At 37.4% G+C, this 26,478-nt stretch overlaps 1 protein-coding gene across 4 annotated transcripts in view; it reads right to left on the bottom strand.

Moving 5' to 3' along the window:
• Positions 1 to 26,478, bottom strand: part of Myo61F (unconventional myosin 61F) — a 748,935-nt gene that overhangs the window by 27,169 nt on the left and 695,288 nt on the right. For 3 of the 4 annotated variants that reach the window (XM_090374260.1, XM_090374259.1, XM_090374258.1), the window contains exons 30-31: positions 13,835 to 13,938; positions 4,898 to 4,997 (exon numbers count right to left, since the gene is read on the bottom strand). In XM_090374260.1, the coding sequence (XP_090230386.1) occupies positions 4,898 to 4,997; positions 13,835 to 13,938 (204 nt within the window). The remainder of the gene's footprint in view (positions 1 to 4,897; positions 4,998 to 13,834; positions 13,939 to 26,478) is intronic. The other variant, XR_016546978.1, reaches the window with a different exon arrangement.

Genomic DNA, 26,478 nt, shown 5'->3' on the forward strand with positions numbered 1-26,478 from the left:
CCGAATTGATTGACAGGGCTCTCATCATATACTCCCTCCTATCGTGTCTGGGCAGAATTGCAGACACTTTCAATTTCAACCCTAATTCACGGCTTTTTTTCATCAGTGACCTGTACTTGTCAAGTAATTCCGCCGGTCTCCTACTCTTAATGTCATTAGTGCCAACGTGTACAACTATATCACCTTTTGTGCCCTTAAAAGATGATATCCGCTCTACAACGTCATCAACTTTTGCCCCTGGCAGACATACCCTGGTCCTATTCCACCTATCCTTTTTACAAAGCATGTTTCCCGTTTCCCTGACAATAGAGTCACCAACAACTACTAGTTCCTTTGGGACCAGCGCATTCTGCCTTGGGGGTTGCCGCTGTGTTCCGCGATGACCAAGTGCAAGCTCTGGCATTGGTGTGGGCAGCTGAGAGCTTGATGGGCCCCTCACTTGTAATCCTTCGAGGGCATCCACCCTATCCTTCAAGCTCTCATATAGGCCCATAACAACGCTGAGTTGTCGCCTTATCTCCTTACACTCCTTGCATCGCACACACACAAAGACATCCCCCATGGCAGTATCATGTCCCATACTTGACTGCTCCGCAAACATCAAGCAAATAGTGCATCTTACAAGGCTGTGATTCAGAGGACAACTGCCCCCCTCAGTTCTCCCCTGGGCCACAGCATTCCCATTAGCTTGAGCCCTTTGCTTTGCTGCTCTGGTTTGAGTCATGATTTAGAGTTATTTTCAATAAAATTTCGATTTCTGTACAAAATTAAATCCTAAACTTGTATCCAAACACAGTTATAACGCTATATTTATGTTTCAGTAACGAGTGTTATCTACGGAATATTTACGTTTCAGTAACGAGTGTTATCTACGAAATATTTACGTTTCAGTAACGAGTGTTATCTGCGAAATCCCTTTATATAACTTTCGTATCAAGTTATGTATTAATTATTTGTTTTTACTAATTATTTATGTTACGTAACCTAAGTGGTTATATGTATAATTAATTATGTTAAATAAAATTAATTATATTACGTTTGTAATCTAAGTCGTTATATGTATTTATTTAAACGTACAATTTAACTGCTAACGAAGTTCAACTAACGCTATCTAGTACGGTATATCGTATACAAAGGCGGGAAAATTACGAACGGTTAGCGGAGTTGAAACACGTGGAAACCTTTACCGATACTTTTATGCAATTACAAGGCCGAGTAAAGAATAAATACACCAAATTAATCAGAAAATCACAAAATAATGTTATACTACTAAATTTAAATCAAAAGTTTTAGAAAAACAATAATTTCAAATCAATAAATAAGAAAAATCCACTTAGCGGCTTTGAAAACGACCGAATTGCAGACATACATTGTGATAGTAGACCCAGGCCTGGCTCCTCATGCCAGAGATGGGCACCAGGCAGCAGCTGTCCAGGTGTTGGCTGTTCACTGGTGGCAAAGTGGTCTAACACAAAGAACATATACCCAAATGTTACGTTACACTTTTTCAGGCCTGTTATGCACATTTTCTGCAGCATTACAGAGAACAAAGGTGGAGATGGGCAAACACCTAAACCCATCCCGACACACACCCTTTCTGTACACATTGTACTCCTCAAATTCTGCATTCCTTATATCCGTGTGGCACCCCATCTCTGATATCTCAACAATATCTGATTTTGATGTCTTGACCAGCACTTCAAATTCATCAAATTTATTTACTTGGCTTGATAAAGGCAGGCAAAATCTTTAAATGCCTAGAATAAATTTTTATTGATAATATGAGCAAAGTTTCTGTTCTAGGAGAAAAGTTGGAGACTTCAGCAGATAAAGCTTGAAAATAATAGAGTATAATAAACAGGTGTATAATACATGTTTCCAGTTGGTTGGGCTACAGGAACAAAGATCTCTATTAATTATGAAGTAGTGTAATTTTGCTTTTATAGATCCATAGCCAGTTATATGATTTGAAAAGGTTTGGTTGAAACCATTTTTGATTAATATGATCAAGGACAAATGATAAATCTGGAATAAATTTTGTTGAAAGTTCTCTTCTGGTTATCCTTCCATCTGGTTTACTATTGCATAGTAAGTAAGTTCTTTCTAGCATTGATCCATTTCTTTGGTGGGATAACCAGTGTTATCAATTGTTATGTTTTGAAATGAAGTGGGATATTCTTTCTGAGAATGGCTTAAAAGCATTTCTCTTTTCGTAGTTCAGATATGGTTGACATTAAAAATAACATGAAATTCCCAAGGAAGAATGCTTGCAATCACCTGAAGGGCTGAGGTTGCAGAAACAATTTTGCATGTCCTAAGCATAGGTAATATGCTTAGGACATGCATGTCTGAACTATGAGAAGAGAAACCCTTTTAAACCATAATGCAAGCACTGTAAGTTATGATTGGAATAAACTGATTTGTAAGTTAAATCCTTTGGTGACCTGCTTAAATTGTTATTTAAGCCCCAGTCATTCCTGGTAATTCTGAAGTTCATTGCTGCAAAGGTCTTTGTTTTATTTGATAAACATGAAAGGTGAGGAAATCATGTATTAGTACACAAAAATGGATATATACAGGTTGCTACTAAGGGTAAAGAGTTGCCTCTGAAATTAACAGTTGATGGTATAACTTAATTTTGAGCCAAAAACCCTTTCTGTCCTGAAAACTTAGTTTATTTTGTTCAGTCCAATTTTCAAGTCTTGCTATGACCTCGTTATGTGCAACAAAGGTACAATAGTCCAATTTTCAAGTCTTGCTATGACCTGGTTATGTGCAGCAAAGGTACAGTAAACCCCCGCTATTCACGGTATCTGTATTCGCGATCGCCGATTTAATATAAAATGAAACTTAAAAAATTTTAATTTTAAAGCGCCGTGAATATTTTCCGCCATAAAAAAACATGGGCGTGGCTAAAATTATCTTTCCCGGTCAAAACAGCGCTCAGTGGGTGGGGGGAGAGGGGTGACAAAATTGCGAGCGTGGATGTTTCTCGCTAATCCTTGTTCAGTATGTGTTATGCGCTTGTCATGGAAGGTTTCGTCGTTTGCTTTTAATTTATATGCTTATAAATTGAATAAATTTATCAATTTATAAATTGATATACTTACAAAAATGATCTACCATTTTGCAGTGTAAAACAGACTTTTTCGAGTGTGTTAACGGAAGAAAGTGACTTTATTGTGGACAAGTTCTTTCTAACTCCTACAAAAATATGGCTACGAATAACAAGAGAAATGTGAAAATATCAAAGAAGGTGATGACATTAGCGAATAAAATTGAGTTATTAGATAAAATTTCTAATGGTGAAAGTGTCTCCTCAGTGGCAAAACATTATAAAATCAATGAGTCAACGGTACGATCAATCAAAAAATCGGAAGAAAAAATCCGCCGTAGTGTCCGTGAAAACGCGCTAATTGCTTCAAAAATTTGCTCTGTTACTCGTGATGTTAAATTAGAAAAAATGGAAAATCTTTAAATCTGTGGATAGAAGACTGAACTCAAAATAAAATTCCATTAAGTTCACTCATCATTCGTGAAAAGGCAAAACTCCTTTATCAACACTTTAGCGAAACTGGTGATAGCACTGGTAGGATAAGTTTTTTTTGCTAGCAAAGGCATTTTATTACATTTAATATTAAATTGTTTCTTATTTTCATTTCGATGCCACATGCTTGCATTTCACTATATACTATGAAGGTACCTATAATACATACATAGACAAAATTTTAGACTAGTTTTTCTTATATATTTCATACTTTGGAACGGAACCCCTTTATTACTATGGGAGCCATAACTCAGTATTCGCATTTTCGGTATTCGTGACATTTCTCAGGAACATAACCCCCGCGAATAGCGGGGGTTTACTGTATTAAACTTTCTGTAACTATCAGAGAATATAACATTTCTGAATGATTGATAGTGACCATCCTCCATGGACATATAGCATTTCCTGTCTAGCAGCACTGGGGTTTCCCCCCCACCAACTCCATTGTAATTTTGTGACATAATAAAAACTCTCTGTGAAGGCCACACAAACCCACACTACACATAAGGTGTGTAGGTGTAGTGTGATTTTGTGTAGTATAGTTATGGACTTGGGCACGTCAAAGGCCAATTTTACTTGTGTTAGTCCTGATGGAAACATTAAAAAAAATAATAATAATAAACATTTGTTTTCATCCATAAAGGTGGACATAAGTAAAATCTTTCTAAGTGATATAGTTTCTTTGTTTGCATTCCTTAACCTCAGCATGAGCTCTAGTATAGTAGGTAATAGTCGGCAAAAATGTTTTAGCTGTTAGTCACTGGAAGATATATGTTTTAGTTTACTTTTCCTTATTATTAGTTTACTTTTAATTTTAATTAAAACTTTTACTTTTAATTAGTTTACTTTTCCTTTACATTAGTTTACTTTTCCAAATTATTGTAATGTTTAGTTAAATTCAAAATAAACCAGTTTAATTAATGCAGAGAATTGCGCCCTCCCCTAAAACTGATTACCTGCATTTTAAAATGCCCTTCTGTGACTGTTTTACTAAATTTAATGATAATTAAATTTAGTAAAACATAGTTTAATTATCATTTTTAATTAGTTTAATTAGTAAATTTAATTATCATTTTTAATTAGTTTAATTAGTAAATTTAATTATCATTAAATTTAGTTAATTTTTTAATTGCATTATATTAGTTACACTGCTTACTGATTTTTTTGTTATTAACTTGAAAGAATATTTCAGCACATTCTAGCTGAAATATCGATGTGTATTAAAAGTTTTCCATATTAAAACTTCTAAAATTTTGTAGTTACAGGTATATTAATTTTGATGTTTTTGATTCTGCAAACAGAAACTAGTTAAAGCTAAAATTAAATAAAATCAAAAAAATAAACACTTACTACTATCAAATGACCATTTTTTCCTTTAGAAATAGCTGGTTCCATTCCAGAACTAAAATCTATCATACCTTGTTTCCCACTGGCAAAATAATGTGGAATGCTGTAAGAAATCAGAAGTGTAAAATTATTGAGCTCATTTAATTTTAAAATTCTTTATAATGAATGTAAATTACATAATCTCTGCATAAAATGTCTATTGCATGCATCTTTGCATTGATGTGATTGTGACAACCAAATCTTGCACTTTCATGCAATACCACCACATTTTGCCACTTCATACCTCTATCTTATGGAAGTATGAAATGGCAAAAAATTTTCTTCATACTTTTTCTTTCTTTCTCTCTCTCCAAGACAAATCTCCATCGTCTTCCACATTATTCTGCTATGCAGTATGTAATGTCTTTGAGGTTATGATTAGGCATTGTGAGATCCAATATTCTTTTACATTTTGAGGGAGTACAGCTTTTATCCCTTCCTGGATACATATGTAAATTTATATTTTTTAGTGTGTATGGGCTCTGGGAGATATATACATTTTTATTTTTTTAGGTCGCTTCAAATAATGCTCCATTAACATTTGAATTTTCTTTAAATCTTCTGGTACATAGCCATCCCTTATTTTATTTTTTATTTTTTTTTTGTTATTTGGTTTTTAGGAGCATTAGCAACTAAGACCATATTGCTCCGGGGATATGCGGTGGTCATCATTTGACCTTTCCGCATCCTCTGTATTTGGTGGTCACGGGCTCAAACCCCGGTCTGATCAAGAAGCGTGTGCTACGCACTGCTGCTCCTGCCTATCTGGCTATGGAGGTGCTGTATTTCTTTGTAATTATGATCCAGAAGTTGATGAAACTGAATTCAGTAATCAAGAAATAGATATAGAGTATATTACTGTTTAAAAAATATATAATCATAAACTTTTTACAATTTTTTTTATGAATTTTTAAAAATTCTGATTTAATTTTTAGTAATAATTTCACTCTACTGTTGGAAGATCAAGTAAAATTAAAAACAAGTTATTATTCAACAGCATTTATGTAATAAATCCTAATGTTTACAGTTTTTTTAAAATTCCACAAACAGCTCATTTCCCAGAGCCGGTAGTAGAGAGAAGCTTACTACCATGAGCCAACATTCTGCAAACTTCATGGCAGAAATATAAGTTGTATTAGCCAAACTGACCTTTGAATTTCTTAAAACTGTCATCATCATCAACTACCTCCAGAGGCAACTTGTTTCAGTAATCAACAATTCACTGGCTAAAAGAAAACTTCCTTCCTTTCTCTGTAATTTGAATTTATGGCTGTTAGTTCTGGAATTCTTTATAACAGTGAAAACTATATCTTCATTCATTTTACTAACCCCTCTCAGAGTCTTATAAACCTCTAGGTGCCACTTACTAGACTGTCTAAGCCCACATAATTGGTCTTTCCTCGTGTGGCCACTTTTCTTTGGCCCCTTTAAAGAATCTCAGTCTTTTTTTTTTTTTTTTTTTTTCCCCCAAAAGAGATCTCCATACTTGTACTGAGCATTCCAAGAGCAGTCTTGCAATTGCCTTATACATTGGGATTATTACCTCCCTATCTCTTCAGGCTATTCAATAAATCACTGATAGAACACCATGGGCTTTCCTGGCCACCTGTTTATACTGATCAGAGAACATCATAAACACTTGTATCATTCCCTGATCCTTCTCTTCCTCTGTGATTTTTAATTCAACTCTACTAAGTGTATAAGCTGATTTGGAATTGCTATTCACCAACCCTTTAATTTTGCTGCATTAAAGCATAGCTGAAGTAGTTTTTCTGCCCCTTTCCTGATTATTCTCGAAGCTTGTTCAACTCGTCCTGAAGGAGTGCTGCTTAGCATTACATTAGTAGTGGCATGCTGACTGGACTAGCCAGGTGGGTAAAGTGCCTGCCTAGCAACTCAAAGGTCGCAGGTTCGAATCCTGCCTCAGGCTTGGATCAGAGTAAAAATGCAAAAACTTTGGAAGGTGCATTATGGCCGCAGAAGCTGATGCACTAACAAAACAAAAAAAAAAAAAAAAAAAAAAGTAGAAAAGTAGTGGCATATGATGCAAGAAAGCAAGCTTATACAGTGTCAGCAACACACACACACACACACACACACACACACACACACACACACACACACACACACACACACACACACACACACACTTCCCATTTCATCTATCCATTTCCTCCAAAAGTTTGTCTAGTTCTTCCTTGATTTTATTTAAGCTATCAGCTTTCACAATGGCAGATGGAAGTTTGCTCCAGTAATCAGCCACCCAATGAAGTCAATGGTTAAAGAAACAATGCAAGATCATCTAGACAAGATTGCAGTTACAGTTCAGACATAGCATGAGTCTGCTAAGAGGAAATATTATCTGACCAATTTGATTAGATACTACAATATGGTCACAAAGGAATTGGATTCAAAAAATAATTTTAATGTCATATACTTTGATTTCAGGAAAACTTTTGATACTGTTACAGATAAAAGACTGGTGTACAATTTGGAGCACTATGACATTAAGGGCAAGTTGCTACTATGGATAAAAGGATGGTTGAGTGGGAGACGACAGAGTGGAAATCAATGGACACTGCTCTACATGGACTAATGTTATTAGTAGAGTCCCCCCCCCAGGATTCAGTGTTAGGCCCCATTGTTGTTTTCTATATTTATCAATGATATTGATGGAGGTATATCAGACTTTAATGTCCAAGTTGATTAGGTAAAGAACCTTTGGACAAACTCGTTTCCCACTACTGCAGTTTCTCCCCGAATTCTTGGTAAACAGATGGTGCATGTTATCAGTAGTGGCAGTAGAAGTCGATAATGATATATTGATTAGTTTTTTCTCATTATTAAAAGCAGATTATCGGAGCTCATGAGTGTAATGCCTTCACGACTGAAATTTACTTACAGGTACACCCTCCAGACTGCCTCAGTCTTAGAGTGTTTATCCCTGCCCCCACTGTTTTAAAATAGGAAAACTTCTACTGCCACTACCGATAGCATGCACTATCTGTAGAATTCATTTGCAGATGAGCCAAAGGCTGTCAGGGTTATTATTGACAGTACACCACTGCAACAGGATCTAGAAAAGTTGGGCTGATGGGCTGAGAAGTTGCAACTGAAGTTTAACATTGACAAATGCAAAGTACTGCATACGGGTAGCAGTAACCTCAGGGTAACATATCAACTGTGCAGTACTACACTCAGGTAGTGGAGAATGAAAAAAAACCTGGGGATAATTGTGCAGTCAGATATGAAGTTTTCAAGCAGTGCAGTCAGGCTGCCAGAACAGTTCATTGAGGTCTTGTCAATGATATACAGAAACTTTGCTGGCAGGGAAGTGATTATCCCTTTGTATAAGGCAATGGTCAGGCCACACCTTCCATACTGCGTAATGGGAATTTCCAGGACTGCTGCGAGACATAGTGGAACAAGTAAACACATGGGCTGTGTTAGGGTAACTAAGAGAAGAAACAGGTGCATGTATACTTGCATGTACACCAATGCTAGGAGTATAGTTAATAAATTCGATGAGCTTGAAGTGCTAGTCAAGACATCAAAGGCAGATATTGTTGGGATATCAGACTTGTTGTTACTTAAGCAGTGCAGAATTGAAATTTGGGGAGTACAATGTGTACAGAAAGGATGGACAGGACAGGAAGGGAGGAGGGGTTATGCTGTTAGTTAAGAAACATAAAATCTAAGGAAGTGCTCCAATTGATGTTGGTGGACAATGCAATGTTGAGTGTTTGGTGTGACATAAGCACTGGGAAAGGAAAAATGAGAGTAGGTGTGTGTGTGTGTTATAGGCCTAATGAATCTGATGAGTATAATGAGAAATAGTGAGCTAGTAAATTAGAGTGTCTTACAATAAGGGATTTTAATTTCCCGGATATTGACTGGAATTTGTGGGTTGGTCACTCACACAGTCTTTTAGCAAGGCTTTTATGGATTTATTGGATGATTGTTTTCTACAGCAGTATGTTCGGGAGGCAACTAGAGGGAGTAATACTCTTGATCTGATTATCAGTAATGATTCTTCATGCATCAAGAATATGCAGATAAAGGAACCACTAGGCGGCAGTGATTACAGTGTGATGATGTGGGATTTACTCAAAGAGATAACTACCATTGAGGGTAAATGGAAGGGTTTTTGCTTTCGTAAAGGTGACTACGGTGGTCTCGAGACAGTATTTAAATTCTATACGGTGGAACCAACTGATGATGTTATCAACAGCAAATTCAAAATGGGAAGCATTCAAAGAATTAATCTTGGAAGCTACTAGGCTTTTCATACCAACAAAGAAATATTGTTCAAGATTTAGGCCTAAATGGATTTCATGAACTAATTATACATGTGACAGAGAAGAAAAATGCATGGGATACATATAAATTAACATAAGACACAGAAGCCTATGATAGATATAAGCTGGTCTGTAACCAAGTTACAAAGGAGGTTAGCCAGGCGAAGGCAGATTACGAGAAATCTTTGGCAAAGGATGCAAAGAAAAACAGCAAAGAGTTCCGTAGGAAGGGGATGAATCACATTGGTCCACTTGATACTGATGGTTCAACTGTTGATGATCCTGCTCAGGTAGCTAACAAACTAAATGAATATTTTGCATCGACATTTACACATGAGAAGTTATTCAGGGAAGGGAATGCCAGAGGTGTATTCAACTCTAGCAGTAAGCTAGATAATCTTGTAATAACCACACCTTATTCACATATTACTTCCTGCATATCATTGCAAATTGAAGCCTTCTAAATTCATTAGGGAAGACCAACTGATATCATACATACCAAAACAACTTGTCCAACAATGTCAGTCTCTAACTCCTTTCACTGAATTTCAAAATGTGATGATCTGTGCTTCCCCTACTGCTTCTATTGAAACATTCTTTACTGCTGTGATGTACATACCTGTCAGAATAAAGTCTGACCTTTTTGAGTAATGTAGGACACTTTTGTGACATCTTCCTGGGATGCAAATGCACTGGTATTAGCTGATTTACTGTTTGTGGCTACAAACTGTTCCAGAATTTCTTGTATTTTCCATGATGATTCTTGTGTGGTGAGTGTTTAATTTTTAAAAGCTTTTGGATATGTAAAACATACCATTGTAATGAAAAGCAGTGTTTTGCTACACAACAAACTGTATACTTGGCCAGACACAATGGAATAACACAAGTGATATCACAAGTGATATCTCTACTCTTTCACAAAGCAAAAAACAAAATAAATGATAAAACAGCAGCACATACAAGGCTAAAGTTACTATCAGGAGGGTACAAGAAGAAGAATTCCCCAACTAGTGAATCACTAGCATTGAATATTTTTCTGCTGGACCTGGGGATAAGATGCTACTTCCAGGTAAAGTATAATGATTCATTCTCTCTACTAAGGGGAAACTGAATTAAGAGAGGGTCTGCAACTTGAATTTTACTAAAAGAAGAGACCATTCATTTCAATCCACTGCAGTATTATGAATATCAAAAAAACTATTTAAATTAAAATCCAGTATTAAACTCCAACCAATTCACAATTACTGAAAATTAAAAACTGGGCAACCATTTTACAAAAGACATGAAGGATGAATGTTAAATATTCATCCTTCATAACTTTCCTGTTAAACCAAGAATCTGACACTCATAATTTCTTGTATGTCCTAACATACAACACAAGACAACACATCATTCTCAAAGGTATGTAATAAACCTTTACTGTCACCTATAAATACCAGTAATGGAGATTAACATAATGAGAACAGATTATGAAATGATTTACAGGTTACAGTATTGCAATTGGCAATCTGAACAAGCTAAAGTAATAAGAACTAGAAAAGTATGACCAATGGCATTGCACTAAGAAATCCCAAGCAAACCTGTGAGTGTGTATGTATCCTACAACTTTGTCACGTCACTACACTATAAAACTTGAAATAGTGGGTGTGCCTTTGCATGTCTCATATATAACATGCAAAGGCATGTTACATATGAGACAGCCAGTCTGTAGTATCCATACAATCAGTGCATTCTGGTCAAATTCAGAAATACTAACTTGGAATGAATGTGGTGATAATCTCAACTAAGAGGTGCTCCCATAACAGGATGCAGAAACTTAAAAAAAACATGAAGTAAAATCCTCTGTTTTATGCTGATAAAAGTTGATAAAAAGTTTATAGGTCACTGCTAAAGATTTATTTGGTTGATTTTTTTTTTTTTTGGCTAGGGTTTCTTGGAGCAACAACAGGTAAAATTGTATAAGTTCTTCCCAACTTGATAATTGTTCAAGATTGATAATTATAATATTGTGATCTGTAAATCTTTTGAAGGAATCTGGTAAACTTTGCTATGTCAAAGAGATGTTCTGAATTATCCATTCTGCTTCTTGCAGATGAAGCTGAGCAAAATTCATTTTTGCTCTGTGAGTTATGTTCATTCTGCTCATTACAGTAAGCTGGCCTGTAACATATTCCCACTGTCAATTCCCCTCCCCACAGTATTCACATCACACCACACCAGACTGACTCTTATTATGCTGATAACCTGGATATGCTCAAAAAAATAGAATGTGCATTAAAAAATGAAGGTACTGTACTGTGATCACATACATTATGTTAAAAATTAGCATTTTCAGTCTTCCTTTTTCATTGTCATAACCACACTGTCATGTACTGAATTTATGGGATTCCCTGTCACAGAGAACATATCCAGCTACATTACATTTATTGTGTTAAAGGCATCCTAGCAAACTATTAGCATCCTTACTGTCTATTGTACAGATCACTCACTAAGGCAACATAAAGAGCTACCATCTAGATCAGTTAATGTCCAGCTGCGCAGTATATAATGTTTAGGCTGTATTCAACACAAGAGTGCTGATCATGGAGTTGTGGGAAACCACAACTCCATGATCAGTACTCTTGTGTTGAATACAGTACCCTGTAAAGACCAGATAGTGTGAGTGATAATTGGTTTATGCAGTGCAGTGCAGTGTAGTGTAGGGTTACGTTGTTCATCTGGCCTCTTAGCCTAGGGGCCAATGGAATATCACCAAACCCTAGTTTCCATACCAGGCACAGGGAGCTGGGCCAGGTAGTAAAGATCAAGTTCTCTGACTGAGCAAACCCTGGCATCACCAGAGCTTGCCAGGGAGATACCATAAAAAAAAAAAAAAAAAAAAAAAAAATCAGAAGTTTTTGTTGGAAAGGAGCAAGGGAGGTAGTCAGTGTAAGTAATGGAATATAGGTAAACCAGAGATCTTGCTCAAACATTATGCCATTTTTCCTGCAATTTTAATTTGAGGTGGTCTTAAGTTCAGGTTGCCTTTTAGAAGTATTGATTTAGTTTTTGTATTTGATATTGCTAATTTGTGAGTTTTTGCTCATTTCTGAAATCTCCAGAAATACAACTTAAATCTACTAGGCCACAGCGAACTAATAGTCACTAATCTACTAGGAAATTTATGGAGTCAGTAATTAAAGAGATAATATAAGATCGTCTTGATATGAGTGGAGCCATAAGGCAATCACAGCATGGATTTACTGAAGGGAGATCATGCCTTACCAATCTGATTGACTGGGCTGCTACAAAAGAAATGGATGAAAGGAATAATTATGACATCTGAATGTTTATTTAGATTTCAGTAAAGCCTTCACAGGTACAATTATTGTATAAATTGGAGCAATGTGGCTTTAGGGGTAAGCTACTAATATGGATAAAGGGATGGCTAGGTGGTAGAAAACACAAAGTGGTTATAAATGGTCACTGCTCTTCATGGAGTAATGTGATGAGTGGGATAACATAGGAAGTGGCATTAAGCTACATATTGTTTTTATTATTTATTAATGATATTGATATGGATAATTGAAGTTGGATGTCTAAGTTTGCTCATGATACAAAGGTTGGCCCAGTGTTTAATGAGAGTAATCAGGGTATGCTACTTCAAAAAAGATCTAGATAAACTAAGCAGAGGTTGCAAAATGGCAACTGAGGTTTAATACTGATAAATGCAAAGTGCTGCATTTGAGTAGAAATAATTACACAATAATATATCATTTGGGTAGTAGCAAACTCAAAGCAGTGGAGTATGAAAAAGATCTAGAGATAATTGTACAGTCTGACACAAAGCAGTGTAAACAGGGCTGCTGGCACAGATTGTAGGGTTCTGCCACTGGCATACAGGAATTTTTACCAGCAGGGGCAAATTATCCTGTTGTATAAGGCAATAGTTAAACCACATCTACAATATTGCATACAGGTTTGGAAGCCTCATTCAAGAGAGGAGCAACAAGGTTAGTGTGTAATGCAAAACCCTGGAAACTATGCATCTCAAATGACACACACACAAAAGGGAACAAATTTAAACTGAAAAAGGATGGTTGTAGACCTATGTATGCAGCAATTTACATTCACCCAAACTGTGATCGATGAAATTAACTTCCACCTAGTGTTGTGGAGGGGGGGGGGTAGTTTGAAAAAATTTAAAGAAGTATTTAACAATTTATACTGGAGATAATGGGGCAAAGGAAGTTTCTTTTGTATAAGCTTTGCTTTCTTGTATCACATTACGAATATGCATATCAGCTACTATTGGCCCCCTTTTCCTATAACATACACAATGACAAATTCTTTTCTTTGGAATTTCAAACTTCTTATGAATCATGCTTGCTGCTAATGAGATTTTTGGTGTCTTGGAAATATGTAGATATGGTGTTTCTATATCTGCATGTGCCCAGCTTGTGTCATTCACTACCTGCTTTGTCTGTATATTCAAATGGCATTGGCAATACTAAAGAAAATATGTTCTTATGCTGTAAAACTGCAATTCATAAATAATAAAATATTATGATGGAAAAAACAATATATTTTATCGATGGAAAAGTGATTGCCAACTTAAACTTACCATCCAGATTGTTCCACGGTCACTAAATTCTTATTTCCCGAAGCCATTACAATTTTCACAACTGCTTCAACTAAGTTTTGGCCACAATCCAAAATTAGATCTCCCTAAAAAAAAAAAAAAAAAAAAAAAAAAAAAAAAAAAATGGTAGAATGTTTGCTTATGCAACCAAATAATCATCCCTAGTTTTATTTGTAAACTTATTTGTAGTTAAATATAGACACTGGATTTGTAATCATTCAAATATATACATATACAAATCTTCACAACAGTAACTCTACACTTATCTACACAAAGTAAATTAACATGTTAATCACCATGAGGCCCATGATCTTGTCTCATCCCTTGCAGTTCAACATACCTTTAGATCCCATTCACACACTATTTGTTTGATCTCTGTGAAGTGGCAGACACTTCCCATTATGCATTGTATCATACGTATATATGAAGTATGTGGCCTGAAGAACTTGAACATGATTTTACCCTGCAGTTAAAAATAAAAAAAAATCCTTAGCATTAGTAGAGGCATATGATGCAAGAAAGCAAGCTTATACAACATCAGCCAAAAAAAAACAAACAAAACCTTTCCCATTTCACCGATTCATTCGCACTAAATGTTTGTCTAGTTCTGCCTTGAATTTATTTAAACTGTCAACTTCTACAATGACAGATGGAAGTTTGTTCCAGCAATCAAACACATGCTGGCTAAAGGCAAATTTCCATACATCTATTCTACAACTGTCTTTCCTAAATTTGAATTTATGTCCCCTCAGGTGATTAATCTGGGCAAGAGAAAGAATCCCATCAGCATGGAGCTTGCTCAAACCATTCAAGGCCTTATACACCTCAATCAGATCACCTCACAGGTGCCTAGTCACCAGACAGTCAATTTGCAAAACTTAAGCCTTTCTTTGTAAGAGCAACCCTTTGTTCCATTCACTAATCTTGTTGCCCTTCTCAGTACTCATTCCAGCAGCTCTACATCCTTTCTAAAATGTGGCCTCCAAACCTATATACAGTATTCAAGGTGTGGCCTGATCATTGCCTTATGCAAGGGGATAATCACATCCTTTTCCCTGCTAGAAAAATTCCTGATTATTATTATTATTATCATTAGCCATATGGTGCAAAGAAGCCTGAGGCTTATGCTGCACCAGCCAAAAAAAAAAAAAAAAAATGACTGATTACCCTGAGAGAGAGAGAAGCAGAAGCAGAAGGGAATCACCAAGAAAGAGAAGAATAATGATATCCAGCTCAGGACCCTGGGTGTGCCAAGCCCATATTTACCAGATGTGAGCCCCTCATTGACAAGACGCCATGAGCTACTCTTGCAGACCGTCTGCACTGCTCAGAAAACTTCATATCTGACTGCACAATTACCCCTAGGTCCTTTTCATTCTCTACCACACCGAGTGTAGTACTATACTGAGGGTGGTAGAGAATACAGTTAACATTGCAGTGATTTACTAACTAAGTAGTTAATTGCCATTTACAATTTTATAAAACTGAAAATGGGAAGTTACAGTGTTTTTTTCAGCAGAATTAATAATAGCTTTGTTTAGTCGAATATAACAAACAGAAAAAACACATTTAACAAGTTTCATTATAATTATTTTGTAATATGGAACTATCATTCTGACATTTTTTTGAAATCAACAACCCTGCCAACCTTCGTATTGTCTGCAAACTTGGACATTAAGCCTAATATACCTTCATCAATATCATTGATAAATATAGAAAACAACAATGGACCCAAAACCGAACCCTGGGGGCCTCCACTCATAACATTACTCTACGAAGAGCAGCATCCATTTATTACCACTCTCTGTCTCCTCCCACTCAACTATCCTTTTATCTATAGTAGTAACTTTTCCTTAATGCCACACTGCTCCAGTTTGCACAGTAGTCTTCCATTTGCAACAGTATCAAAAGCTTTCCTAAAATCCAAGTATGTGATCTCAAAATTATTTTCACGTCCATTTCCTTTGTTACTACCTCATAGTATCCAATCAAATTTGTCAAACAAGACTTCCTTTTAACAAACCCATGCTGTGTCTGAACTGTAAATGCATTCTTGTCAGTGTTAAACTTTTATTTGATGATTGTGAATTAATTGGATGATTTTCTATATCAGGATTTTACAGAGGCAACCAGAGAAAGCAGCACTCTTGATCTATCAGTAGTAACTGATCCTTCATGCATTAAAAATCTGCAGATAAAACACCTACTAGGTGGCAGTGATCACAACGCATTGATGTGTGATTTTCTTTAAGATGTAACTACTGTCAAAGGTAAGGGAAAGAGCTTTCACTTTTGTAAAGGTGACTAAAGTTTTTAAATTTTATGCAGTGGGACCAACTGATGCAGTTACCAACAGCAAATTCTAAATGGAGAGTATTTGGGGATGTTATTGTAGAAGATACTAAGCTTTTGTACCAAAGAAATAAAATTCATGGCACAGACCTAAGTGGATGTTAGATGAACTGATGAGACAGCTAAGAAAAATACATGGTATGCATATAAATTATCAAGTGATACAGATGCCTACAGCAGACATGAACTAGTGACAATTACATGACAATTACAAATCGGAAGTGTTAGTTTTTTTGTGCTGATGCTGTATAAACTTGCTTTCTTGGATCATTGCCATTACTACTACTAATAAAGAAAAAATAACATGGTCTGCTGCCATTGTAGTGTATTGATATATGAATGTAGCTGCTATTGTTACACTATTGATATAAGAATGCACACATTTACAGTGACTTTGTAATTTATGCAAGGGTTACGTTCCAGCTTGTCTCGCACAATTTAAATTCAAGCATAATGTAAACAATCACCAAAAAATTCAATAATAGGCCTCTGAGAGTAACTTGCATCTAGCTAAGTTACCCCTACTTGTACATACCATCATTTTCTTTGGTTAAAAGACTGGGCAATCTAAAGAAAATGATGAGCAACCAAAGAGATTCATTCATCTTTGTTGACAGACAGTTTTTAAATTTTATGCAGTGTAGAAGATCCTAGACTTTTGTACCAACTTTTTTGATTTACTTTTTTTTTTTTTGTACAGTAAGAAAAAGCATGTTCACTATAATCAACATATATAGTACAACACAAACAACAACTGAGGGAGAGCAATTGGGGTGGAAGGTGGTCTTAGGTAGATTGATGAGAGGGAGCATCATGGTCAGATTCGGACCAGATAGGTGGGGGGTTTTACGCTAACCTGGGAGGTGTAGGGTTCACTTGACTGCTCCCTTGAGCACCTGAAAAAGGAATCCAGAGTTAGTTGCTTCATTCAAGATTAGGGTCTTCATCAGTTAACAGATTAGGCCTTCATCTATAGACTTAATGACTATAGACTCATCTAAAGACTTAATGCTTTCGATATTCCTTTCACTGTCAGGCTCCATTCTTCTTTAACCTCTGGGCTTTCGCTTGCTGCTGCCTCCTCCTCTTGAATGTGATGCTGCTCCAGTGCAAACAGATCATTTGATAATTCTTGATGATGCAAATCAATTACATCATCAACATCAGTTGCCTTCACTTCTGTGAACCCTATCTTTTTAGAAAGTTTTACACATTTGTCTTTAGTTTGTGCATAATCTTCATTGGCATCAGAGCCTTTGAAGGAGTTCCTAAGATCTGGACATAACTTATGCCATGAACTTCGAATACAATTATGTGGAACTTAATGCCATGCAGCATCAATGAATTTTAAAACATCTTTTATATTGAAGGCTCACCAATATTGCTGCATACTCATCTGTTCGTGGTCAGTCTGGTCAATTAGATCAGCCAAAATGCACTTTAAATACTGAGCCTTAAAAGATTTAATCACATGTTGGTCCATTGGCTGGAGTATTGAGGTTCAATACTGGGTGGATGGCTTGTAGCATTATCAAGAATAAGTAAGATGATGAACAGAATTCCTTCTGCCTTGCAATACATTTCCAATTCTGGTCGTAACTGAGATCCAAGATAACTTCTGAAAATAACAGCAGTCACTCATCCTTTAGGGTTTGAGAATACCAGTACAGGCATGTAAGACATGTCGTAAGCTTTAAAAGCACAAGAATTTTCACGATGGTAAAGGCACACAGGACCAAACAGAAGTGTTAGCCGATTTTTCTCTGTCTTAAAGCCAGGCGCAGTGTTTTCAGCAATGGAAATATAAGTGCAATCAGGCATTTTTTCCCAATATAAACCTGTTTCATCAAGGTTGAATATCTATTTGGGTATGTACTGTACTCCCCTTCTTGTGGTTCTTTCTGTAAATATGGTTGCTATGTGTTATTTTAAATTTTGTTTTTTTAAATCAATTCGGCTCTGACGAGACTGTACAAGGCTCAAGGGACAGAATTTTTCCTGGTATGGTCTATGCTTGTAAACAGGAGAGACTAGAAAATGAGGTGCCAGGGATTTTGAGGCCTGCTGAGGTCCTTGCAGAACAACAAATAAGTAGGCTGTATGAGAGTTGCTAAGAGTAAAAACAGGTGATGTATGCTTGCATGTACACTAATGCTAGAAGCATAGTTGATGAATTTGGGATACTGGTAAGTCATAAAATGCAAATAAGAAGTATAATGTGTACAGAAAGGATAGTGTAGTTAGATTAGTGGCACTGGGATTTCCTCCAACACCACTGTACAGAAAGGACAGTGTATAGTATAGTTAGATTAGTGGCACTGGGATTTCCTCCCACTCCACCGTACAGAAAGGACATGTATATATGTGTACCCTGTCTATGGTGGCTCCCAGGCTTATGTCCATCTCCACCTAATGTCACTGTGATGAAATACAGAAACTCTGTAAAACAGGCCTGATGTGTGGTTAATAAATTTATATATAGCATTAGTGAATGTTCTGTAGTATGTGTTGTGAGTGTCAGGCTTCTTTGCCACCAGGGAGCAACCATCACCTGGACAACTGCCCAGTGCCCATCTTCGGCATGTGGAGCCAGACCTGTTTCCTGTATTTTATTGCAACCACTGGAGGTAGTGCAAAACCAGTGGATGCATTAACCCCATACTCTGGTTGCCCAGTCCTGAATACCACACTATCATAACTACGGGCCTTTTTTTTCCACTGTTCATGTGAAATGCACAAAATCCCGCATCCACAGGAGGTAGTGCTATACCTGTGTTACTCATCTATGGACAAATTCAATGGAAAAGGTTAGTGAAACTCAAGCAGTTGCTCTTGACATTTCAAAGGCTTTTGATCGTGTTTGGCAAAAAAGGTCTTCTAAATAAGCTTCCATCTCTCTTTCTCTCTGGCTACTCACGGTGGGTGATGGTAAATGGCTCTGTGGCTTATAACTTCTCCATTAATGCAGGTGTTCCCCAAGGTTCAGCTCTTTTTCCCACTCTTTCCTCTTGTATATTAATGACCTTCCATTGACCGGAAATCTAATCCATAGTTTTGCTGAAGATAGCACATTGCATTCCATCTTCAACTTTGAGAAACCTTGCTCTGTGCACACAGCTTCACCTTCTTGAATATCTATTACCAATTCCCTAAATGCTGATCTCCAGAGAATTCCCCAGTTTGACAAAGATAACTTAGTTGATTTCACTGCTTCTAAAACTCATTTCTATCTTATATTTTGGAAAAAAAGATTCTTTTACTCCTATGCTTATCTTCGATGACACTCAGATTTCCAGACAAGTTCACATATCTCTATTAGGGATTACCCTGACTTCTAATCTCTCTCTTGGCATAAGCACATCATAAATATCACTTCCTCCGCATCTAAAAACCTGGGCTTTCTCTTTCAATCTCAGCTTTACTTTTCTTAGAAACAGCTGTTCACTCTGTACAAATTGCAAATCCACCCCATCATAAAATACTGTTCTCACATCTGGGGCAGTGCCCCTAAAACCTCTCTCAGGCTTCTGGATTACATTCAAAGGTGACAGGTTAATTGATGACCTATCTCTAAAAAATTCTCTCCACTCTGTCTCATAGATATTCTGTTTCTGCTGCATTCCTTTTCTATATATACTTCCACAGGCACTGTCCTTCTGAATTGGCTTCTATAATTCCTACTCTCTCTTCCAAACCAGTCCAAACATGTTCCACAACCAGTCAGCATCCTCTTACTTCCCAACTTAAAACTCACAGAACCAACTTTTCTTCTTCCTCATATATTCCTTCAACTTCCATTTTCTGGAACAGCCTCCTTTCATAAATATTTCCTGAAAATTACAATCTACAGAAATTCAAATCTAATGTCAAAAAGTATCTTCTTTCATCTTCACAATCTTCAACCCATGCACAGTGCTAAGTACTATAGATTCTAATTCTGATACCTCTCATGCTTGGGATTTTCATGAACAAAAAAAAAAAAAAAAAAAAAGTGGTACAACATTGAGAAGGAAATGGAGAATGAAAAAGAGTTGGGGTGATTGTGCTGTCAGACATTAAGTTTTCTGAACAATGCAAACAGACTGCCAGGGCAGCTCACGGGGTTTTTTTCAATTATATAAAGAAATTTGTCAACACGGATAAGGAAGTGGCATACAGGTCCGAAAGCCTCATTTTAGGAAGGGTGCAGAGAAAAGCAACAAGATTTGTGAGATGGGTAAAAGGTGGCTTTACCAGGAAAGACTTGCAGAATCTGGAGACTGCGCTCCTGTGAGGAGATCTGAGTGAATAGTTTATGCCTTGAATAAGCTCAATACTGATGGAATCCTTCCTGTTGCTCAGATTATACATGTGAAGGAGCATACATTCAAACTGAGGAAAGACGGTTGATTGTTGTCAAAGAAGAACTAGATAAATTGTTATGAGAGGGATAGATAGGTGAGATGAAAGTGGTTTTTTTTTAAATTTATTTTTATTTTTTTTTGCTAAGGCTGCAGAAGCTTGCTTTCTTACATAGTTTGTTATTATTAATAGTAATAGTATAGTCTAGTTTGACTATACACACCATCGGTTTCCCCCCACTCTGCGATTTGTGCTTTGAGATGTGTACAGTACTCTGCAAAGGCCAGCTAGTGTGTGTTTGTGAAGGGTTAGTGTAGGTTGTGTTGGTATGTTGTTCATCCAGCCTCTTAGTGTAGGGGCCTGTGAAAATCACCAACTCCTAGTTACAGTCCTTTGCCATGGCGAGGCGGGCCGGGTCAGTAGGTAGAAAGAGACTCCGGTGGTGCGAACCCTTGGATCATCTGAGCTCCCCAGGGATGGCTCAGAAAAAATAAAAATACAGACGGAAGAGATAGTGTGAGTAACAGATAAAAGAGGGAGAGAACAGTGGGAGCAGTAGCGAAGGTAGCTACCAGGTGGAAAAGGGCGACAGTAAGCAGAAGCTTTGGAGTAGGAGGCCCATCCTGCCCGAAAGGAGAGAAGAGAAGTTAAAAAAAAAAAAAAAAACTGATGGTAAGCTAGCCACCAGGTGAAAGTGGATTTTGGGAGTCCACCTGTGGGTTGTTGTTGTTGTTATTTGGTTTTTAGGAGCATTAGTAACTAAGGCTATATTGCTCTGGGGATATGCGGTGGTCATTCCCTGACCTTTCCGCATCCTCCGTATTTGGTGTTCACGGACTCGAACCACGGTCTAATCAAGAAGCGTGTGCTATGCACAGCTGCTCCTGGCTATGGTTGGCAGAAGCAAGAGTAAAGATATCAGGAAAGGGATTCCTACAGTAACGATCCATGCATGGTATGGATATAAATTATCAGGCAACACAGAAGCCTATGATAGATATAAGCTAGTCTGTAATCAAGTCACAAAGGAGGTTAGGTATGCGAAGGCAGATTATGAGAAATCATTAGTATTAGTAATGGCCGCATGGTGCAAGAAAGCCTATGGCTTATGCTGCACCAGCCAAAAAAAAAACCGAATAAAACAATGGTAAAAAAAAATAATAATAATTAGTAAAAGAAAAGGAAATTAAACCTATCATCCTATGCGCTTTCCTGACCTGAAGTACTATCCAGATGACCTTTGAATTTCCCCAAACTGTCAGCCTCTACCACCCATGTAGGCAACTTATTCCAGTAATTTATAACTCGTTGGAAGTAAATAAAACAGGAAGTAAATAAAACTTCCTGCAGTCCAATCTAAACATTTTGCCCCCGTAACTTGAATTTATGGCCTCTAGTTCTAGCATCATTTATAACCTTGAAAATTCCGTCCTCATTCATTTTACTGATGCCTCTCACAGCCTTAAACACCTCAATCAAATCTCCTCCAAGGTGTCTAGTTTCCAAACTCTGCAACCCACATATTCGAAGTCTTTCTTCATATGGACACCCTTTTGTCGATCTCACCAGGCGAGTTACTCGTCTTTGCACCCTTTCAAGAAGCTCGATTGTCTTTCTTTAGGTGCGGTCTCCATACTTGAACACAGTATTCCAAGTGTGGTCTAACAAAAGCCTTATATAATGGGATTATCACATCCCTATCTCTATTTGCAAAAGTTCGATAGATCATCGATAGGACACCATGGGCCTTCATGCAACCTGTTTACAATGCTCAGAGAATTTCATGTCTGACCGTATCGTAACACCCAAATCCCTTTCCTCCAGTACTGGGTTTAGTTGTACTCCACCAAGTGAATAAGTTTTTTTGGGATTACTAGTTGATACTGTTTCCCAGGTGTAATATCTTACACTTTGTTGGATTAAAGCATAGCTGCCGTTTTTCTGACCATTCCTGAAGTCTATCTAGGTCTCTCTGAAGAAGCTCAGCTTGACAGTGATCATTAACTACTCTACCAATTTTAACATCATCTGCAAATTTAGACATCATGCCCTCTATCCCTTCATCGATGTCGTTTATGAAAATTAAAAACAACGGTGGTCCTAATACTGATCCTCGGGGAACCCCACTTCTTACATCAACCCAATCTGAGGAATAGCCATTTATCACAACCCTCTGCCTCCTGCCCTGAAGCCATCCTGATATCCATCTAAGGATTTTCCCAGTGATTCCAACCTGTTCCAGCTTATAAAGCAACGCTCATGTGGGACTGAGTCAAAAGCTTTGCTGAAATCTAAATAAACAATGTTGAAATTATTCCCTAAATCCAGCTCGTGAGTGACCCTTTCAAAATAGCGAATCAGATTTGTTAAACATGATTTTCCTTTTACAAAACCATGCTGAGTATCCTTGAGAATTTCAATTCGATCCAAATGATCCTGAATTCCACCCTTGATCATTGCTCCATGATTTTCCCTACCATGAAGTCAGACTGACAGGTCGATAATTTCCCACTTCACTCGTAGAGACATCCTTATGTATTGGAGATACATTGGCACTTTTCCGATCCAAGGGAATCTCCCCAGAGTCTAGTGATGCTTGCATAATTAGCCTCAATGGTTCAATGTACTCACTTGCCGCCTCCCTTAAGATTATAGGGTATATTCCATCAACACCAGGAGCCTTACTGGCCTGTAGGCTCGAAAGTTTTTTCATTAAATAATCTTGCGAAATTTCAATATCATTAATTACATATTTTTCAACTTTGCTCCCACAATTTCCATTGCCACAAAAGGTTTTTCATTTGTAAATATTGATGCAAAATAACTGTTGAGTTCATCTGCAACGGCAGTTGGTGTATTTAATACTATCCCCTTTCCGTTACGTAAAGGTCCGAACTGGTTTGTCTTGCTCTTCTTGGCATTTATATATGTGAAGAATTTCTTATCCCCCCCTCTTTGCTCTGTTTGCTAGTGATTTCCCATAAACTGCCTTTGCCTGTCGAACCTTTTCTGTGGCTCTATTACAGATCACCTTGTAGCTGTTATAGGCTTCAGTACTTTTTATTGCTCTGTAACTTTTCCATGCCACCTTTTTCTGCTCAAGCAACTTCACTATTAATCCAACTTGGAACCCTCCTCATGGAGTATTTTTTTTAATGGTATATACGCATTCAAGGCATCTGTGATTAATGTTTTAAAAGCATACCACAGTTATAATGTATTCATTCTCTGCATGATATCTACCCGGTTAATAGAGGCCATGTAGTACCTTAAGACATCGTAATTTCCTTATCTGAATTAAAACCCATTCCTTTGCCTTTTACTACTGCTACCTCTCTCATCATCATCCACCGTAGAACTCCGTGGTCACTTCCTGCTACTGGTTCGTCTACTGTCAGCCCTGTTATGTCATCTGATTCATGGGTGATGATGAGGTCTAGGATATTCTTTTCTCTAGTACTTTCCCTGACATGTTGATACAAATAACAGTCATCTAGTTGATTTAAAAATTTTGTTCCCTATGTCGAGTTTCCTTCCCACTTACTCCAATCAATTAGAGGCAAATTGAAATCACCCATAATAAGACATTTTGTTTTTCTTTACATCCTTTGCCAAAGGATGCAAAGAAAAACAACAAAGAATTCTTTACTTATATAAACTCTAAAAGGAAGGGGATGAATCAGATTGGTCCACTTTATATCAATGGTTTGACTATAGATGATTATTCTCAGAGGGCTAACAAATTCAATGAGTATTTTGCATCTATATTCACACATGGAGTTATTCAAGGAGGAGAAGGCCAGATGTTTTTCAAACTCTAATAAGGAGTTAAATGATTTTGTAATAACTGAGAGCAAGGTAGAGGAGAAATTATTGAAGTTAAACATAAAAAAGGCACCTGGGGTGGATGGGATCTATCCAATTATATTAAAGGAAGCCAAAGGAAGTAAGCAAACCCTTAGCCATAACTGTGAGAGCATCCTTGGACTCAGGGAAGCCCCCATGGACTGGAGATGTGCAAATGTATCTCTAATTCACAAAGGGGGGATCAAAGGATGACAAAAGTAATTACAGACCTGTTAGTTTGACTTCTGTTCCAGGAAAAAAAATGGAGTCACTAGATAAAGAAGAACTGCAAAGCCATCTAGACAAGACTGCAGTAATAATTCTGACACAGCATGTGTTTGTAAAGGGGAAGCCTTGTCTGACCAATTTTATTGGATACTATGACACGGTCACAAAGAAACTGGATGCAAAAAATAATTTTGATATTACATATACTTGGATTTCAGGAAAGCTTTTTAATACTGTTGCACATGGAAGAGTGCTATACAAATTCGAGCAGTATGACATTAAGGACAAGTTGCTACAATGGATAAAAGGATGGTTGAGTGGAAGAAGACAGAGAGTGGTAATCAATGGACATGGCTCTTCATGGACTAATGTTATTAGTGGTGTCCCCAGGGTTCAGCGTTCGGCCCATTGCTGTTTTGTATATTTATCAGTGATATTGATGAAGGTATATCAAGTGTAATGTCAAAGTTTGCAGATGATACAAAGGTTTGCATAGTTGTTAATAACAGTATGCTGCTGCTGCAACCAGATCTGGAAAAGTTGGGTAAATGGGCTGAGAAGTGGCAACTGAAGTTTAACCTTGGCAAACGCAAAAGACTGCATATAGGTAGCAGTAACTCCAGAGAAATGTACAAACTGGGTGATTTTACACTCAGGGTAATGGAGAATGAAAGAGACCTGGAGGGTAATTGTGCAGTCAGATATGAAGTTTTCTGAGCAGTGCAGACAGGCTGCCAGAGCAGCTCATGGGATCTTGTCAATGATATACAGGAATTTGGCTAGCATGGATGAGGAGGTGATTATTCCCTTGTATAAGGCAATGGTCAGGCCACACTTTGAGTACTGCATACAGGTCAGGAAGCCTCATTACAGAGTTTCCAAAACAAGTACAGAAGAAGGGCAACAAGACTGGTGAGGGGAACAAAGGGGTGTAAGTTCTGCAAATTACAGCCATCTGGAGTCTAGGCACATGTGAGATGAACTGATTGAAGTGTATAAGGCCTTGAATGGATTGAGAAGCTCAATGCTGATGGGATTTCTCCTCTTGCTCAGATTACAAACCCGAGGGGACAAAAACTGAAATTGGGGAAAGACAGTTGTTGTATAGATGTGCGGAAATTTACCTTTAGCCAGCAGGTAGTTGATTTGTGGTACAACCTTCCATCTGTCGTTGTGGAAGTTGATAGCTTAAATAAATTCAAGGAAGAAGTGGACCAACTTTTGGAGCAAATAGATGGGTGAAATGGGAAGGGGTTTTTTTCCCCCTTTTTGACTGATGCCATATAAGCTTGCTTTCTTGCATCATATATCTCTACTAATGCTCAGGCACTCATCATAGACACCCGTCTATCATGTCATGGAAAAATTCCAAACACATTTCAATTTCAGCCCTAACTTGTTGCTTTCTGAACAGCACCTCATACTTGTTACTTAAAGCCTCAGAATGCACAAGCTGAGCATCATGAATGATAACATCTGCAACAATATCATCCTTTGTGCCCTGAAAGATGATAATTGTTATACAATATCACCAACTTTTGCCCATGGCAAACATACCCACGTCCTATCATTATTGCATAACATATTCCCTGCTTCTCTGCCAACAATGACCCCCAGGGTCCTGAGCTGGATATCATCATTCTTCTCTTTCTTGGTGATTCCTCTCTCTCTCTCTCTCTGGCACCTCCATAGCCAGGTTGGCAGGAGCAGCAGTGCATAGCACACGTTTCTTGATTAGACTTGGGTTCGAGGCCGTGACCACCAAATACGGAGGATGCGGAAAGGTCAGAGAATGACCACCGCATATCCCCGGAGCAATATGGCCTTAGTTTCTAATGCTCCTAAAAACCAAATAACAA

The sequence above is a fragment of the Mastigoproctus giganteus genome, chromosome 5 (genome assembly GCF_048544385.1).
Source record: "Mastigoproctus giganteus isolate SK-2022 chromosome 5, ASM4854438v1, whole genome shotgun sequence".
Lineage (NCBI taxonomy): Eukaryota > Metazoa > Arthropoda > Arachnida > Uropygi > Thelyphonidae > Mastigoproctus > Mastigoproctus giganteus.